Source organism: Mastacembelus armatus, chromosome 9 (assembly GCF_900324485.2).
Source record: "Mastacembelus armatus chromosome 9, fMasArm1.2, whole genome shotgun sequence".
In the NCBI taxonomy this organism is placed as follows: Eukaryota; Metazoa; Chordata; class Actinopteri; order Synbranchiformes; family Mastacembelidae; genus Mastacembelus; species Mastacembelus armatus.
The window spans coordinates 11,878,456-11,890,753 of NC_046641.1; the positions used below are offsets into that span (position 1 = coordinate 11,878,456).

General features: G+C 39.6%; 2 protein-coding genes across 2 annotated transcripts; both read right to left on the bottom strand.

Moving 5' to 3' along the window:
- Window positions 1-247: 247 nt before the first annotated feature.
- ankdd1b (ankyrin repeat and death domain containing 1B) lies at window positions 248-5,118 on the bottom strand. Its single transcript, XM_026322621.2, has 15 exons — window positions 4,866-5,118; window positions 4,420-4,520; window positions 4,217-4,315; window positions 4,016-4,114; window positions 3,572-3,676; window positions 3,341-3,442; window positions 3,077-3,175; window positions 2,541-2,639; window positions 2,307-2,405; window positions 2,092-2,190; window positions 1,880-1,978; window positions 1,553-1,648; window positions 970-1,171; window positions 563-694; window positions 248-443 (listed from the first exon to the last, which is right to left on the bottom strand). The coding sequence occupies exons 1-15, from the start codon at window positions 5,029-5,031 to the stop codon at window positions 388-390; spliced, it is 1,653 nt and encodes a 550-aa protein (XP_026178406.1). The 5' UTR covers window positions 5,032-5,118; the 3' UTR covers window positions 248-387.
- Window positions 5,119-5,771: 653 nt separating this feature from the next.
- polk (polymerase (DNA directed) kappa) lies at window positions 5,772-12,161 on the bottom strand. The gene is made up of 15 exons (XM_026322627.1): window positions 11,736-12,161; window positions 11,441-11,584; window positions 11,119-11,238; window positions 10,814-10,966; window positions 10,554-10,685; window positions 10,312-10,462; window positions 9,952-10,173; window positions 9,602-9,726; window positions 9,246-9,412; window positions 9,123-9,155; window positions 8,908-9,004; window positions 8,103-8,274; window positions 6,962-7,942; window positions 6,359-6,407; window positions 5,772-6,266 (listed from the first exon to the last, which is right to left on the bottom strand). Exons 1-15 carry the CDS (start codon window positions 11,763-11,765, stop codon window positions 6,185-6,187), a joined length of 2,658 nt encoding a protein of 885 aa, XP_026178412.1. The 5' UTR covers window positions 11,766-12,161; the 3' UTR covers window positions 5,772-6,184.
- Window positions 12,162-12,298: the final 137 nt, after the last annotated feature.

The following is a 12,298-nucleotide window of genomic DNA, read 5'->3' on the forward strand; positions in this document are numbered from 1 at the left end:
GTGAAATGCACAATTTCCCAAGCAATAGAAATTTTCTCAGGAAAGTACTGCAGGTGTTTAGAAATGCACATGTAAATGTAATTTTCACCAGCTGAACAGTTTAGAATTTTAAAACGTACATTTTATTTTCTATGAAAAACTAATTATGCACAGGTGAGACTGCACTGTATAATGTGTAAAATCACATTTTTAAAATGTTTGTCATTTTCTCTGTGACTCACTGTCCAACACTGCAGGTTGTTAAATTGATTAATGATCTGATCCCCAATTTCATATTTAAAATAAATTTTTTTTTTTTTTTTTACTGCAAATGTCCTCTACAGATCCATAATCAACGGTCATGTTTAGATGGAGTTAATTTTGTGAGTCCGTATATTTCTGTGTTCCTTATGAAATGCTGCAGCTCTTATTGCTGGCACTCTCTGTCTCCATCCGCATCTTATCTGTGAGACAAATGAACATGTTCTGTGATAACATTGAAGCAAACATCCCTAAGCAACACAGCTACGTGTTTATATATTCCTCATTATTTGTTGTGAAAAAATGTGTAAACTAAATGTACCTGCAGCTTTGCTGTTTCCTGTGGCAATGAGGCTCTGGTAGAGCTCTTTAGCAGGGCTCCTCTGAGCCAGCTCTTCCCCGTGGAGCCAGATCAGCAGCATCCTGTTCCCATGTTCTTGGTAGCTTTGTTGACCTGTGAACAAACACACAACACTGAACAGTAAAGAAAAGATCGTCTCTGTAGCATGGAAGATAAAACAGAAAAAAATAAAGCCAGTCTACTTAGAAAAATAAAAAATAAAGTTACAATTTAAGCCAAAATTCAGCCAAGCCAATTATAAAATATAGCCAAATTTTCATAAATGATTTGAATCAGAAATGATTGGCTACAAGATGCTTATGTTATAGAATATCGGGTAGTTGCCAAGCACACAGTCAAAACCGTCCAGTCAGTATGAGTTAGGTCACCTGTCCATTGCTCCTCGATGGCGGACACTTGGTCTTTAGTAAAGTTCCAATGTTCTGCCAGTTTTTTCCATTCTCCTGGTTTTAGGAGCTCATATGCCAGGCGCCAGGCCATCGAACGAAACTGCCTGGTCTCAAAGCGGTGGTCAAGTTTAAACGTTAGAGGATACTCATTGTGAAGACTCTCATTAAGCTCAGGGTTGGCCTAAAAGGGCAATTAAATCATGTCAGCAGATTGATGAAGGCCACAAGCCTCAGAGAGCACGAGAGCATAGGGAGAGATTATTGGAAAGACACTCGCACATGATTAGCAATATGAATACCAGAGTTAAACATATTAAGAATAAAGACGGGAGGGACTCAGGCATGTGTGTAATTAAATTCTTGGTGTATTTGCTGTCAAATATTTCTGGGCTGTGAGTCATTTCTTACTGTGGATCCTTTAATAGTATTACAGGGGTTTCAGATAATGGCAAATGTGACATTTGTGATGAATGCAAATATTGATTTTAAAGCCTCAAGAATATACAGTATAATGACACACGCAGAAAAGTAGAAGTACAAGTATCATTCGACTGTCTCTCACCGTCCTCCAGGCGTAGTATCTTTCTGCTTTGATAATCATGTCCACAATAATCACTTCATCTGCTCTGGCTGCCACGCCCAGAGCCGTCTTACCTTGCTACTCCAAATCCAACATGCACAACAAAACATAGAAAAAAAGCTTTAGTTAGAAATGTAATGTGTCAGGTTTGAATCTTGTTGCTCCTGTGGTTTAAAATGATCATATTTTATTGTTTGTCATTTGGACGGCTAAGATTATGTCCTGAAAAATGGTGTGCAGATATACAGGAACATGATTAAATGACAAATGCACAGCATTAACTCTAGAAATGTATGTTACAATTCTTACCCTGTCCTGCAGTGTCAGATCCAGCCCGACTTTCAAAAGCATTTCTACGACTTCAATTCTGGCCAGCTCTGCAGCAAGATGCATAGCAGTCTGGGACCTCTATGTTTATAGCATAGGAAAGCACAATACAATGCAGCGAACATGCTCTTAGTTTAATGTTGTGTACATCTTTGCTGACAAGTTATTTTACTGTCTTACTAGGGTAAGTATACCTTATCAGTGGCATTAATGTTGCAGCCAGCCTCCAGTAAAGAATGGATGACAGGGATGTGACTGTTCTTCACTGCCAGGTGAAGAGGAGCTTCTAGGTTCTGAGAGCAAAAATATTCTGTTACTTATCATCAGCCCAAAAAGTGAACTTTCAGCATGGTGTAGTGTGTGTGAACTCGAATAGTGTACTACTGCCCTCTAGCTTGTGTTTGCTTACCTGATTTTGAAAATCTGGGTTGGCTTTGTATTCCAATAGGAGCTGGACAAGAGATGTGTCTCCTCTCTCTGAAACTGGGTGGAGGGCACTGCACTGAGCCTACAAGAGAGGTGTTCAGCTTGTTTTGATGATGCCCGAAGGATTAACCCATTTCAAACATTTTATGGTGCACTATCATTAGCAGACGGACATTAAAGCTTTTATTATTTGGATCGGTATAGTTCCTTATTTTACCGTTGTGAGGATGTTGGGGTCACATCCGGCCTGCAGGAGGACCAGGACACATTCTTCCTGTCCATTATCTGCAGCCTGATACAGAGCTGTCTCACCATCCTGCAACACAGATCCATCAGTTTCCAAAATGTAACAGTGTTTTCAGGCCTATCACCAGGTAGAATTCAGAAATCAATTAACCTACCTAAATACACTGACAGCACTTGGTTGGGAATCAGCAAAGTAATAGCAGACGACCTGGTTTATGAATTTATCTGGGGCTTTTTAATTATTTTATAACAGGTAATGATTGTAACAGATATCTAACAATCATAGCTGAGAGTATCTTTGGCCAAAAGCACTAAAATTTTAAAGTACAATTTTCCAGCCAGAGCTGAACACAGTTTACTGTGTTATATAATAGAAACCAGAACATGTTTGATGCATCTTAATTAATCCAATGGAGTGGAGCCACCATCCAGCAGTGGATTATCCACTGAGCACACACTGTCACAAACCAAACTATGATAGAGAAGATGTTTACAGTGATTATCTACCATATTGACTTCATCCCGAGTATCAAAGCTCTGCAGCAGCAGTTGGACAGCATCCAAGTGGCCGTTCCTGGCAGCTAAGTGCAGGGGCGTTTCCCCTCTCTGGCAGAAGGAAGGGGAGGGAAGCAACTCGCATCAAAGAGTGTTTTACTTTGAGCTTTCTTGAAAGTCTTAACACAGATACGATCACACTGAGATGTGTGATCATAAAATGGCCATATATGATAAAGAGTAGCACCAAAAACACACAAACAAGTCGACACACACCTTGTTGGGTTTCATGGTGGCCATTTTGTACGGCTCCATCAGCATCTCTAACATTTCAACACACCCATGCTCTGCTGCCAAAGCAAATGACCGGTGCCCTGACTGAAATATAAGAATTGAGATGCAAACAAACACAATCAGTGTATTTATAGTGTAGTCTGGTGGTCTGAAATTATTTGCCTAGAAAATAAATTAAACACTCGCTTTTTGAAAAATGTGTCATCTAGGTACCTGGTCTTCTTTGTCTAGTTCTTTCATCTGCAGATCATTAATAATATACTCTACAATCTCAGTGTGGTTGTTGATAGCAGCACAGTGTATAATGTTCAGTCCTTCCTGAGGTAGAAAAAAATTGTTATAATTTATAAAATATTTTCTATTTATTTAAGCAGTTCATAGTTGCCTCTGTCAAAGAATTATGACTTGATTTTCAATAGGTAACAAAGTGTAATACAACAAGAGAATGTGTGTCTCCCCTGAGGTTTGTAACAAAATGTTAGGTTCAAAATCAGGGATAATGAAAATTTATCATCACACGCCTGAGGAGAAACAGGTTTTTTTTTTTTTTTTTTAGAAATGTTGCACAAAATAAAAAGACAGATGACCCACTTTCTGGGTATTTTTTCTCTGTCAGTCACTGAGAAAAAAAAAGATTCCATTTTTTTTTTTTTTTACCTCATTCTCGACCTTGTTTTCAGCCCCAGCCTGTACTAATAATTTCAGGATCTCCAAACTGCCAAACCAAGCAGCTAAATGGATGGGAGCCACACCGTACTGTCAGACAGAAAACAAAAAAGAAGTTTGGGATTACTTAAAACATACGTAAACTATTGTCTATGTACAATCTTCAGGTGCAGGCATTTCAAACCCTCTCACCTTATCTTTCTGCTCCACCTTGACCCTGCGCTGTAGAAGAAGCTGCACAGCCTCTTTGTTTTTGCCTGCTACTGCATAGTGAAGGGCAGTCCTATTATGCTGAGCAAAATAACTCAGTTAGTATGTTACTCACTCAAGCTGCTGAAATGATCAGTCTTTCAGTGTGTTTGTGTGATATGATCTAAAGCAGTGTAATGACCCACCACATTCTTGGCATTGGCATTAAGTCCTTTTCCAAGAGTCTTCATGGTTTCCACATCATTCCTTTTAGCTGCTTCCATAAACTGCTTCTCTGCCTCAAGCACTACAGAAGATTTTAGATATGGATATATACATACATACTATATTCTTCAATGTGTGTAACAGCTTTTAGTATGCTTCATAAACAAAGAGATGGTGCATTGTGGCATTTCATGCACAACCTGTCCAAGAACATGTATGAGTGTATCTGTGTCATGTGCCACGGAGTCACCCAAGTTTCGGCCTTGTGCAAATATGTATATATATATTCGTTCCTCCACAATGAGTAGCTAATGATTAACTCCAGCTTTAACAATATGAACCCAAAGGCACATTTCTGAAGAAAACAAGTCACCACAGGCTATTGATTTGTTTTCCATCCTTTTTTGTTTTGTTTTTGTGTACTCACACATCTCTTTGTTGTCAAAGCTGTTGTCTGGCTCTTTTTCAGACTGCTTGTTGAGCATGAAGTCGGCAAAACCTCCCACAGCCTCTGGGCGCATCAGTTTTCGAGGATCCATGTTTTCCTGATGCTTCTTTATCATGTCCCTAAAAGCCAAAGCTCTTCTCTTCATTGCGCAGATCTTTTTAAATTGTCCTTTTGTGTAACAAAGGCGGGCTTACTTAACAGTATGATTGTATGTACTAAAAGCAAACCAGGAAACAAATCACACAGAAAGGTAGAAAAAATAAATAAACTGCACCCGCCCAGTTTTATGTAATTCCTGTCTTCAAATAGTCTACGACATTCTGAGAAATGGAAGTGTACACCTACTATTTACTTAATGCTGAGTCTGTTTTACCAGCTCACATCTGCGCAAACTCCTCCATACAGAAAGTGTATTTACGACACACTTTAATCTGTCTTACATGGCATGACTTCACCAATTCGTCATGTCTAAATTAGCACAAGGATGCTTTGCTTAATTCAGGTTTTTTTTTTTTTTTTTTTACTTTGAAATATATGAGTACAGTGTAATATTTACAAAAGATTAACATAAGGCTCTATTGTAGTTTAACTTGTTAGTCCACGGATATTTGACTAGGTACATATGCAGCACTGCTTCTTGTTCACACAACCTGATGGAATCCAGTGTTTTGCTGCTGAACACTGTGCATACATCGAGCGTTTTCAAAGTGTGTTTACAAAAGTTTTTGTTTTTCTGATTCAAGAGTCAAACCAGCAACTCGTTACTTGTTACAGTAAACCTACATAGTATTATCATTCAAACACAAGTACGAGTGAATTTACTGTAAATATCTACAGAAAATGACTTTAAAAAAAATACATTCAAGAACCTTTGGCACCTCTGCATGTAATAAATACTCTAATGATTTATTTAGCATACAATAAAATAGAAACATTAGGCTCCAATGAATAACATAGAAAACAGACAATGAAACTGGCAATGATAAATAGGGTAAATAAAAATCACTTTAAAAATGTGAGAATTAAAATAATCATTATTTGTTTTGTCATTTATTATTTCCTGTCTAGTATATGGCTTATAAAAGCAAATAAGACATATAAGTGCAGATACTTAGTTTCTTGTATCAACAATCTTGACAGCAGATTTTTGAAGAGAATCCCTGAATATTGCTTCCTTTGGGATGATTGTAGGAACAGTTTGCACTGGGTCACTGTAAAACCCAGTCCAGGAAACCAGTGGACTAGGGAAACGTGCGTTTTAGACCCATGTCCTCCAGACGAGGGTGTGTGTATGGCTGTCACCTGAAGAACTTGTCGATGGTATTCGGATGACCCAAACCTCTAGCCCTCTTTGAAAGAGGAGAAGGAGGTGACTGCCGTCTAGGACATGAAATAAACACAAACAAAAAACACTGTTATTATTTAAAACACTGTACCTGCTGTAGTGTGGTCTGCAAAACAAAGACTCTCACCTTTTGCTTTTGCCTTTACTTGCTTGCCTTGGCAGGAGATGACCTCTGTCTATGAAGAAAAACATGGATAGATTTAAAAACAAAATAAAAAAAAGAAAAACTCCATCATGAATGACACCCACCGAGGGGGTACACAATTGCAGCACCACTTCAGGGATAAATAAGAGTACAATTTCTGAGGCATTCTTGTTTAAGAGGAAACCAGGGTGCAGCTCATTGTAGAAACTGAATAGGTGAGAAAGTGATTTAGCCATTTCCAAGACCAGGGCAACAGGAGCCCCGTGGGGTGAAATGAGATGTCTTCCCTCTATAGAAATCGATAAAAACCTCTCACACAATGTCACTGTCAGTAAATAACAAGGTCATAGGCCACTGACACCCTCCCAAAAAGACATTTCTTCTGTTAACTCCACAGATGTCACACAGCTACAATTTATAGACATTACTAAAAGGATCGTATGTGTCATCAGCAGACAGCTACGTTATGTCAGGTATGTTAGCTACGACTGACATACCCGGGATCCCCAAAACACACAAAGAACAAAATGAAGAATTAATAATGACGAGGTTACTGTTACAGCCCCATCTAATACACACACTCACCTGTGTCCTTGCTCTTTGTAACTGAAGGTGGATTTATGAGAGATGTCTGTCCCCTAAGTTCGTGTAGGACGTCCTTGTTCAGGCAGAGATCAACGTGGCGGTTGAAGACGGCGAGGTCATCGGTGTCCTGGGTCAGCTGACAAACTGGGCAGGTGAGGACGGGGCCTTTAACATTATGAGACTGAAGCTGTTGAGACATTTTGTCGTCACCATTGATCAACATAACTGTAGGAATGTAATCATTTTTCATGCTGTGTGGGGCTGAACAAGGATCAACCCTGTTTGACTCCAGGTTTTCACTGTTTTTTGGCTTTTTCTCTTCAACCTCACACTTCTCCCTCCCTTTGTCCACCACTCCACATTCTTCACGGTTAGTTTCTGAGTCCAAATCAGACTCAGAGTCGTGATTTCTAGAGGCATCACTGAGACACCGGTCAATATGTCTGTTGAAAACATTTAAATTGGTTGTTTCAACCTGCCGGAAACAAACTGGACAAGTGAGGCTCTGTGACACTGATGTGGATGCATGGGTGGGGGAAACAATGCCATTTTCTAAGAAATCTGAGGTTTTTGCTGATGACTCTACAAACTTCTGAACACGAGTGCCTGTGGAAGTAATCTCAGAAACATTTTCCTTCAGTCTCTCCTCTTGTGCACTTGAATGTGCAGCTTGCAGGTGCAGTCTTTTGGCATGGGCCCTTTGAAAGAAAGACTGTGGGGGTTCCTTACTATTCTGCCCCTGCTCTAACCCCCTCTGCTTACTCCGCCAGGGAACTTCCTCTTGTTTCTGGCACATCTGCATTGCGTCAACAGTAATAAATGGCCAGATATGGATGGCTGGATTGGAAAGATGCTCTTTATTATGATGTCTTCCTTGAGTAGCGTCACTGGAGTCAGTTTTGCCTGTCTGAAGAAAGCCAATGATGCTTTTCTGCAAGGGCTTTTTGTCGTCCAAACTGGAAAAGGCAGAAATTCGAACACCTACAATCACACAAAAAAAAAAAAAGTTAACTCGAGAAAACTTCCAAATGAATGCCAACTGTGTTATTGTTTCCACATGCAGTGTGTCACAGATCATTTAGATTTATTTCAAGCTAGATAAATGAATTGATATGTCAGTTAAATTGCTATATCTAATTACCCATGAGCCTCAGTCTGAGTGGCTGTGGGCTTTCATTTTCGATTTCCGTTTTCAATAGGTCCTTAGCAACAGCAAAGATCTCCTCCGTTGTAGCAACAGCATACAGTAGCGTCATTGCCCTGGTTTTCACCTCAAAGTTCACGTTCTTAAGCTTCAGTGTTATTGTTTTTCCCTTCATAAAAATAAAGGAAAACAGAGGAATACATATTAGGAAAGACAGTTAAGGTAATTTAGGGTCTGCTTTACCACAACCTGTGTACTAGGTACTGTATGGAAGGGGCATAAATAAAAGGGAGATGGAAAACTGCATAATCTGTCAGATCCCTGATTGATTTGTCAGAATGCATTTTGAGAGTAACACGCCACAAAGCGCTTTTATAGTAATGTTATCATCTCCCAGGGAGACATTTCCAAAGCTGATAGTAGGCCCTGCTGTCTCCTTAATGGCCCTCCATTTCCTCCAGCTATCAAGGTCCCATCAAGACCCAGGCAGGGGGGCGATGGTCGTGCCAAGCCATCTAGCCCTTTCTCAATCGATTCGTAAAGGAATGAACAAGTCGAGGTAATTGTATGAGATTCGGTTTAGAGTGAGGACAATTGTTGAAAGGCCAAAAAAAAGATGGTATTTGTTGTTTGTTTTGTTTTGTTTGTCCATTTCTGTTCTGATATCCCCAATACTTGTTCCGTCTGAGACAATCACCATCAAATATGGCAAAGATTCACACATGGTCGACTTGGACAGGTAGTCAAAGATGCGACTAAGACAACTTGGTATGTTGAAAAATAAGGTGACCCTCATCAGTACCTTCAGACCTTCTTTCTTCATGTCTTCTGCTAAGTCTTCACACAGCTCCCTGCATAAAGATAACTGCTCCTCAGCTTTACTCAGTTCTTTAAATGTCCTGTATAGATAAATGTCAGAAAAGGTAATAGCAAAGAAGAGAAAATAAGAATTAATAGGATAAATATTAAAATCAATTCAGCCATGTCAGTCTCTATTTGTTCATCATTAAAACAAACCTTTCTGTGCTCATGCTTTTTCTCTCTTCGTGTCTGTATGAAAGCAAAGACAGTGAGAATCATTTAAACCGGACTTGCTTTTCAGTTACACTGAGTATTTTTAAACAATGAACTAGACAATACCTGCGTATATATGTGAAGCCTATACCCAGAGACACCTGCATGAAATTATGCCAGGCTGTCTCAGAGAACAACAATGACAGCAGTGCCATCTGCTGGCGAAGATCAGAACAGCTACTGATGCCCAGAGCCTTAAGCATCTTCTCACTCACCTTCCCTATGCCCGAAACCTGAACGAACAGTCAAACACTCTTTAAATATTAACATAGATTTGACAGCACATCATTAGTCACTTTACACCACAACTATCAGCATTTAGTAATACAAAAACCCCTGATTACATTCTAACGTCTCTCCTTAAATATTTAAAAACAATCCCAGTTCTGTTTATATTATGATTTAAGCAATGGATGCTGTACTTTGCGAACTGGAAGATCCTGAATGAAGTCCATCACCGCTTCTCTGGTGGAGGGGAGTCTGTATTGGCCATTGGGCTTGTTCTTGTCACTGCACACCTTGGCAAGCATCATGTTTGGAGCAATTCCTATAAAGGCGAATAGTGTAGAATTGTAGAATTGATTAGTACATTTGCAAAGGGCTGGTAAAACTAAAACAAAATGTCATCTCAATTCTAAACAAAATATGAAGGAAACTCTTTGCAGACTTGTGTCATCATTACAAGTGAAATTGTAATAATTGTTATATCATGACATATGATATGATAAAGGATAGTGTTTTATTAATCACATCACAGTGGTTTTCCCCTCACCTGCACTGGCAGTCAGCATGGTCTTCTGCTCAATGCGGAAGCGCATCTCTCTCACAGCCTCCTCCACAACAGTCCCAAACACCTCGAAAGCACGACCAGCACCATCAATACCTTGAGACCCCGCCAAGCAGAGAGAGGAACTTGGACTATCCATGAACAAGACCGGAGAGAGGTCTCTCAGCTCTGTCCCTGCCTCCTGGGGCTTCTCAATCTGCTGTTCACCTTTGTAGAAACAATAATCACATGGATTTCTGGTATATGAAAATCAACAGCGCAATTAAACAGAAACATTTCCTGTCATGTTTTCAAATCTGCAGTAAATGTGGCAAAATTCTACATTTCTGTATAATTAAGTCCTGCCTGTGGCAGTGCTGCTGGTGCGGAAGTAATGTGTACGAGCCGACTCTGGCCAGCTCTGCCTCTGTAACAGGTGGTCTGTAAAATCCAGATAGGCTTCATCCAGGCTCACTGGCTGGAAATCCGGGTCATAGTCTGCAAAAATTTCTCGGATCTAATACAAACACAAATTTATGAGCGCCTGTTAGTTTAAGAAGGAAACTACAAAAGGGCTCCACAGCATTAACAAGTGATTTAGCGCTTACCTCATCACTCACAGCTCTGTATTTATCAAAGTTAGGTGGAACAATAACTAAGTAGGGGCAGAGTTTCTTTGCCATAAAGCCTGGCATGGCGGCTCGGACTCCATACTTCCTTGCATGGTAGTTAGATGTTGACTGAAAAATAAAAAATGATATATAAATTAACTATCATTGCTAGGAGATCTATGATGAAGTGCTATGTGCTATATGCTTTATGTAATGAATTACTATATTTCTTTTTCCCTGATAATATTTTTACTTACCAACATGCTCATAGATCCTACAGCCATGGGCTTATCCTTCAGCTCAGGACAGTCTCTCATCTCCACAGCAGCGAAGAACGCATCCATATCCACGTGCACAATCACACGGCTTAGATCACGGCTCCTCTCCAGTGCCAAGGCCACTCTCTCCACCTAAACAGAGAGACTTGATGAAAACCTCTAATTTAGCGTAGTGTGTGCAATGTAGCTTCTTCACTACACAGGACAAAATATTTGTCTGTATGTGTTTTTAGTTGACCAGTAAAAGGAAATCAAACCCTAATAATGTCCACAGCATGTGGTACCTGAGCTTGTGCTTTCATTAACTGTTGCTCCGTGATCTGTGCCTTTTGTTGCATCATTTTCTCAATGCGCTGGTTCACCTGCTGTTCTCTCTTCATCTCATTCTCATAAAATCTAGATCCCTGTAGTGGAAGAACAAGGGCAGAACACAAGACTTATTCCCCACAGGGTTTGTTTGTTTATTCAATGATACATTGTTTTTCACAGTTCACTTTATTCGCAGCACCACAGCCTAATCTGTACTTTTCTTCACATTTTTCTGTTGAGATGTTTAACAAACTCCTGGCACAGTGAACAAGTGTCAGTGACTATTTCAGAGTCTACCTTGGATGACTCCATGATGATCTTGTTGATCTTGTCCTTATCTAGACCCTCCATACCAGCCTTGTTGTCGTTGAGAGCCATTCTGGAGAGGAAGGTCTCTCCTGTGGAGGACGCAGCTCCATCCTCCATCCTGAAGACCGGACCCTTGATGGGAAACAGTCGCTTGTTTTTGTTTTTTTTTTGACAGTAAGTTATGGTCCAATTTATAACTCACGAAACTCTGTTCGAAAGTTATTTGATGATATGTATCTCGTTTTAGGGAGATCAGATTACCAAAAACAATCCAAAAACGCACCGTTTCGCTCTGAACGGGAACAAAAATCATTAATTTTTGACACAAAATCGCTCAGCTGTCCAACGTTCATTATGCCCCTGTTTTTTTGAAATTAATACATCCGGGTACGTTTGCGCTCACCGGAAAGGGCGGGGCTTGTCTTGTTTACTTTTTTTTGTTGTTGATTTTCTTTTCAAATGTAAATGTAGTATATAGTATAGAGGGACTCCAACCAGTCTTCAATTACACAAAGTATTTCCAGATAATTTTACATGCGTTTAGGTTTCAAAGTAAGTGTAAAGCAAGCATATAATAAAAGTTATGAACATGGTGTGTCCTGATTTAGAAACTGTCTAGTTGTACGACAGCGACCCCAAGTGGTTATAAAGAGTCACAACATATTGACACTGAAGACGTTTATTCTAAAAACAAAGCTATAATGATGGTTTCCTTTAAACCTGTATATAATGATGATTATTATTTATTTCATTTTACACCCAGGATGAATCTTAGCAAGTTTCCTTTTATTTTTTACAGCTAGTGGAAATTTATTCTGATACGAAGTGGACCTCATGACTGAAGCT